The sequence below is a fragment of the Semicossyphus pulcher genome, unplaced genomic scaffold (assembly GCF_022749685.1).
Source record: "Semicossyphus pulcher isolate SPU_LCO1_2020_fin unplaced genomic scaffold, fSemPul1.0.p SCAF_12, whole genome shotgun sequence".
In the NCBI taxonomy this organism is placed as follows: domain Eukaryota; kingdom Metazoa; phylum Chordata; class Actinopteri; order Labriformes; family Labridae; genus Semicossyphus; species Semicossyphus pulcher.
In genome coordinates, this window is record NW_027211626.1 from 14,055,623 (window position 1) to 14,062,526 (window position 6,904).

The 6,904-nt window shown below is 42.2% G+C and overlaps 1 protein-coding gene across 1 annotated transcript in view; it reads left to right on the forward strand.

The window, feature by feature from the left end:
• The window catches only part of camkmt (calmodulin-lysine N-methyltransferase), a 117,107-nt gene extending 113,017 nt beyond the window's left edge, over positions 1-4,090 (forward strand). Inside the window, exon 11 of the mRNA XM_069659059.1 lies at positions 3,992-4,090. Coding sequence (XP_069515160.1) covers positions 3,992-4,090 — 99 coding nt within the window. The remainder of the gene's footprint in view (positions 1-3,991) is intronic.
• Positions 4,091-6,904: the final 2,814 nt, after the last annotated feature.

Sequence of the window (6,904 nt, forward strand, 5' to 3'; positions counted from 1 at the left end):
TTCCCTCCCTCCCTTGTCTCCGAGCCCCCCCCTCCTCTCTCCCTCTCTTTCCACCTTGTTCACTTTCTCTCTGCTCAACACGACCAGGGAGGGAAAAAAGAAAGTAGGAGGCAGAGAAACAGAGAGGGACAATAAGAGCACGAGAGAGGGAGAGAGACAGAAGCTGGGGCGAAAGTGGCAATAAAATAAATGACTTGCACCTTGGAAAAGAAAAAAATAGAGAAAAGATTGTGTAGGGGGGGAGGTTGGGTGGGGTGAGGGTGGGGGGGTTGGGTTGAGAGCCGATTTAGCCAGCCACCCATGAAGCTGATTAGGCAGCCTGCGATCAGGAGGAACAGCTTTGCTTGTTAAACTTTTCACCTCTGCGAGCTCTTAGCCCTCACAGTGTTAAGGCCCCCCTCCTCCCTCCCCTCCCTCTCCATCCCTCCATCTATCGCTTCCTCGCTCCTTCCGCCTGGTAGAATTTGAATGTGAATGCTGGCCGCGGTCCCCGTAGCAGGCTTAGCACAGGGGGCAGGCAGCTGCCCCAACACGCCCAGCCACCCCCTGGGCCATCCTCTCTCTCTCTCTCTCTCTTACTCTCTCTCTTGCTCTCTCCCGCTCTCTCTGGGGGTCACAGGTTCAACCACCGGCCGCTGCCTGCAGGGATGGCCGCGGGAAGATAACGCACATGAAGGGCACAGGGAGGGAGGAAGGGAGGGACCGGAGGAGAGAGAGGAGCAGTTTGTTCATATTCATCTTAAAGGGGAGAAATTGGAAAACGGTAGAAGAAGACGGGATTGAGTAGAGGTGAAGATCGCCCACCTCCTCAAGTGATGTGTAAGAGAGGAGTGTGTGATGCAACACAAACATCCTATTTTTCTGGGTGTTGTGACAGACAGTGCGAGACGACTGCTTTCTCTGGCTTTACACCCTTTTTTTGTCTTGTGTGTGTAAAACCAAAAATAACACAACTCATGTTACCTGTTCGAAGAGGTTCTTATAAGAAGGTAAAACACAATTAAGGAACGCCACTGTGAAGTCAAACACTTTAGAAAGTAACCTTACAGGAATGTGAGCGTGCGTTCATGTGATTGGCTGACACGGTGTGATGCAGCAAAAGCTGAGTCAGGTCAAACCAATTTGCAGGATGATAAAATTGCTTTCACTCTGTCTTTATAACTTGTTTATTTGAATTTAAATCAACCTTTATTTGTACGTGAGAGTTCATTAAGAGGAAACGCTCAATTACAATGACATCGCGTCAATTTAAAGACCAAGATTAAGCGATATAAGAAGCAGAAAACGGACAGATAAAAGGCCGTTAAAACTCTAAACAGGGGAGATATTTTGACACACGATGAAAAGGCTAATAAGGGCTGGGGCGACTTATTTGTATAACGTGCGTCAATGCGCCGGGAAAAAACAAGAGGGCCGAGTTAAGAGCTGGGGCAAAGTTATGTGCGTGCAGAAACGGATCTTCTTCTCATCGCTGGTCGGTCTTCTGTGGAGCCTCAAACGTTTTGAATGAAGCTCCGGTACGACATTAAATATAAGCCTGACTTTCTCTCTGTTGTTATTAGAAATATCATCAAACAGTGACGTGACAATTGGAGACTAAAAAAAAGTAATTAAAATTAATTAAAAATCAATAAATTAGTCATTTGATTAATCGACTAATCGAAAAAAAGAAAATTGTTACATTAATTAATAAAAAAAAAAATTGTTACATGAATTGATAAAAAAATAAATTGTTACATGAATTGATAAAAAAATAAATTGTTACATGAATTGATAAAAAAAGAATCGGTAGATTACATGATTAAGAAAATAATCGTTAGTTGCAGCCCGACTAAATAAAATATAGGTTTGTAAGAAAAGCCTTGAAAATGTACTGAAATAATTTAAGTAGTTAAAATAAAAAATATATATTACGCCTTTATCTTAAAAATATACGAATAGTATTGTTGAAATGTTTGAAATTTGTAAAAACTCCAAAAGGTGAAAGTATATTATTTAACTCTATGTTAAATTTGACTGTAACTTATCATGCATTTACCACTGTGTGTGCAACTGTCCTGTTACTATAGTATATACAGTATGTCTCAGAGAAAATGTTTAAGGTTCTTATTTTTTAAATGACTGACGTCACAGATAAAAAAGCTTCCAACATCATGAACGCCACAAAGAAATCTTTCTGTGTCCGTAATAAAACACACAGTCAGCGTCTGAGTCTGTAACAGCAGGTTAGAGCTTCATGCACGATCACTCCCACAGCACCTACATGCAGCTGACGGGAGTGAATTTTGGGTCAGTCTGAGTTCCTGTTTGTTGTGATGAAACCTTTTCACACAGTTCTCCCCTATCCTAAACTCGCCACACTGATGCACACGCACGCACGCACGCACGCACGCACACTCACACGAGCAGACCCCGTAAACTCACTTTCATAAGTCTCTGATCATCTGTCCAGACGCTGAGCGAGCTGATTAGCCGCTGCTCGCCCAAACTGCCAAGTCTGCTTAAAAGGGCAGCGAGTGGGCACCACACATAGCTGAGTGTGTGTGTGTCTGTGTGAGAGGGAGAGTGTTTGTGTGGGCAGAGGTATCCTCGATAGAGCTGGGAAAAACATCAGTTTATTGATTGACAGGAAATTAATTATCAACAAAATCCAGTTTATCAAAAGTCTGAATTTGCTGCTTTTCTAAAAGTCTTATGTCACAGTAAGCTGAGTATCTTTTGTTAAGCAGTGTTAGCAGCTGGTTTAAAATATTTAGTATGAACTTGAGAACATAACCGGAGGATTAGCCGGCTGTGAAACAAATAGTTTGACAAATTCTTTTTTTTGAGCCGATACCGCTAACCAAAGTTCATAATGTGTTGTGTATGCACACCTGAGGGTAACAAAGGCTAATATCCTTCCTTGACACCTTCATAGCCTTGGCAATATTGCGTGCATCATCTCCAAGCACAACATGCACCCTCTACTTTGTTCTGTTCCGCTGCTCGATCATGGTTTCAAAAGCTACGCAGATCGCTGTCGCTGTATGCGAACCGCAGCACTCCTGTGCATGCAGTAATGTCTTTTTCATGTTAAGCTCTCCGTCCAGCCACTGGGCCACCACACAAAGCATATTGTCCACATGTCTGTGGTAAAACTGTCACTGCCGATTGTGTGTGGAGACGACATCATGCAGTGCAGGTAGGGATGCGTCTGCAAAGTGGCAGCAGCTCGGAAGACTATACCTGGGTTCCAAATGCGCAATTAGCTGGTGAAATCCTCTTCCACCATGGGAAGAGCTTGGTCATCAAGTGCCATGAAGTCTGTGATTTTGTCATTATTTGTCTAGTAAACTTTTTCAAATTGGTGTTGAGTGGGCACCACGGCACTCACCTTCTTTTTTTCTGCTGCTTCGTGTTCCTTAAATACACATTTGTTGCGAGGAGGACTTTTCAGGTGACTTATAAGATTCGTTGTGTTGAAACTTGCAGACTTTTTTCCTTCTCTCCTTGCCACGTGTAATCCTGTTTCACTGAAACAGTAAAAAGTATACCGGGGATTCTTCTTCTCTGTGTTTAATGGCGGATCGCTTACCACCCTCTACTTTGTCGGAATGTGTAGGTTGTTTTTATCAGATAAAATTGTATTATCGAAATAATAAATAATAATAAAATATTCCCATTATCGGCCAGTCACTAATTGGACCAATATGTCTTATAAGAAGGCTTTTCTTGATGGTGGATCTTCCGTCCTTTCAAAATAAAGGTTCAAAGAAACGAATAATAACACCAGGGAAATGTGTGAATATTTCCATAGTGGAAAATGTGACAGGATGTGAGGGTAAAGTGAGGGTAAATGACATGCAGCTAAGGACTACAACGTATTTTATGGTCAGCATTTTAAACCCCCTGAGTAAAGAGGACACTCAAGAACACTGAAATGTTTAATAAATACTCAATCATTTTTTTAGTCTGTGCAGTTAACACCTTTCATGTTTTGTGTGTGTTTCAGATGCTGAGTGAAGGAAAGGAAGCGTATGATGAGAACATCCACTATCCTCTCCTCATCACCCTGACCAAAGGACCTCAACCTGTCAGCCTCACTCTGTAAACTAAAACAAGTGAGCCCGCTCCGGATGCTGTGTGAAATCCAAGATGGAGTGTCAACGCTTTGATCTGCAAATGATCAAAATGAGAGGGATGTTAAGTCTAATAAGCACTGAGAGCTAATCAGGTTTCATGCTGATACCGACCTCTGATTTGTTGTCAGAGGCTGCATGGATTGTGGCAGTATTTGAGTGTGCGTATTTTGTGATATGAAGTGTTGAGGATCAATATTATGGGGAAACTTTTACTGATGGTGAGGAGGAAGAAGAGAAGCCCTTTAATCAACTGGCCAGTCTTTTAGGTCGTTTACCAAATGCTTAATCACTGCTTCAGTCAGCCATCCAGGAAAGTGAGCATCATTGCCAAACAGCCAGTAAGCCTATCCATAACCTCATGTTGCATTTTATTACCTACTAACCATTCCAGCCAAAAAGCCAGTTTATTAAGTTAATGGACATTTCCTGAGTGAGTCCTACTGTAGGTGTCTCTTATTCAGTCTTTAACCCGTCAGTATTAACCTCTGCCACTGTGTTTCTGGCCTCAGCATGGAGGCCGGCTCTAATTCATTAACTGTCACAGGCTGTGGAGCGGCTCACAGTTTCCTTTGTGTTTCTTTTATTCCTCATTGTTCCCTTCCAACACGCTTTAATTCTTCCTTGCATACGACTCATTCATCGCAGTCAGAGGTCAGTATTAAGGACTTCTTTTGTGTATTACGTACAACAATATATTAACATATTAAGTCACAGTTCAGACTGTGGAGCGATTGTTGCTGCAGGAGCTGCAGCGTGTGTAGTCCATCCCCATGGATACAAGTAGTGCATCGCAATTGTTATTTAGACATTTCTATCCAGTTTGAGCTGCGAGAAAGACACTTGTTCTGTCTTTATAGTTCAGCTAACATCACCTCCAACTCCTGCCTTACTTATGTTGTGTTTAACTCGGCCTCAGCTCCACTGTGAAGCCATGGTTTAAAATGAGCCATCTGATGGGCAACAATCAGATCCTGTGGCAGCTGCTAATTGTTGCTAAAAGCTCCAAGTCTGAACCAATGACTGTATATGTTTATAGATGGACGACACGTCTCCATCTGCTCTCATTGCACAAAATTAAAGCCAAAATACCCCCTGTGATAGGCGCTGCCATCTTGCGATGGTGACGTCATTTTGAGCCAGAGTCTGCGCAGTAGAGATCGGCGGGTGGAGCCGCCGTAGCCACTTCCGCTAACCAACACACATTTAACTTACCGGAAAAAACTGCAAAGATCCCGCACGTCGGTGTGTTTAACAGCAGAACAGCTTCTTGTGTTGGTCTGAAGCAGATGTTCACAGATATTAAAACTTCAATGACTGTAGTGATTGTTTTAGTTACGTCTTCTCTCGCCGTTCCTCCTCTACTCTGCTAACCTGGAACAGATCAGCTGCAGGAGCCGGATTTGTCCACAGAGCTGTCAATCATAATTTTTACAGCATCAGATAACTCATTAAAACTAAACTTGTCAGAAAAGTTAACACTTGGACATAAATCAGCATGATAAGAACTAACTATAATGACAGAAACCATGGTGGGGGAAACATTTATTTGGCGTGTATTTAGATTTTATAGTTTGACTCATGTCCCATCTGTTAACATGGAGGAGGCGGCCTTTATGACCTATACTGCAGCCAGTCAGCAGGGGGCGCTCCAAATGTTTTGGCTTCACATTTAGGGAGCTGTCATGTCGTCCATCTTTTATACAGTCTATGGTCTGAACCCTCTTTCAGTAATTGTGTCTAAAGAGAGACATGTTCATAAGTTATGACTCCTGCTACTCACGTGTTACCAAGTGACCCCAAAACTGTGGAATAGATATAAGAAAAGTATGAACAACTGCAAAAAAGCATCTTTTTTCTTCTTCTTTTTAGACCACTTAATGGTCTCCTACCCACGATGCCCACTGGTCGATTATCTGCTGCATTTCTAGCTGTGACCGCATCATCTCCCTTGAAGTTCATGCGTGCTGTCTCTATTTGTGCTGCAGCTTCCTGCATCTCTGAAGTGCAATATTCACTTTAGATTGTATGAAAGGTCTTCATGCATTCATTTGATAATTTGTGGTTTATGTTTATTTAATCTCTCTATTTAGTCTGTAAACCAAAAGAACAAATGCTGTGGTTTCCTTTCTACTAATTCTCACTGCAGAAAACAGCTATAAGACGGCATGCAACTCTCGGTAACTAAGTACAGCCCGTTACTATAATGATCATGAATTAGCTGTAAAGCTGTGTCGTCAGTTTGCATGTTGAAAACTTCAATAAGAAAACAAACTGCTCAAACAGGAACACAATGCAGCCACATCCAGTCAACATCCAGTGTTATGAAATGATTTCAAATTCTTGACTCTCTTGAACGTCGCGCCGTCTTCCCATCGAGCAAAAACTTCCTCACATGACCGTTCCTGCTGGTGTTTTTTCAATCAGCATAAATGACACAAGTGTCACTCAGGTCTTTTTCCATGCTTTCAACTCTTTCCTGTTTCTTGATGTGAGAAGAAACGCCAAGTGTCGGTGGGTCTACCGGGCCTAAAGTTGTACCTATCACTAGTAAAGTGTTTCCATGTTTCACTGTGATCCATCGCTGTATGACACTGCGCCATCTCTCCTGCTGACTGTGTTTACATTCCTTGTGTTAAAATATAATCCACAGTCAGAGAGAAGAGGTGTTCGCTGTGTGTGACTACTAAGAAAACTATCATAAGCTGATTTTATGCTTTGAAGACTTCATTTTAAAAACCTTCCTTTATCAAAGTGTTTAATTACATTTCCCTGCGATTCCTGTG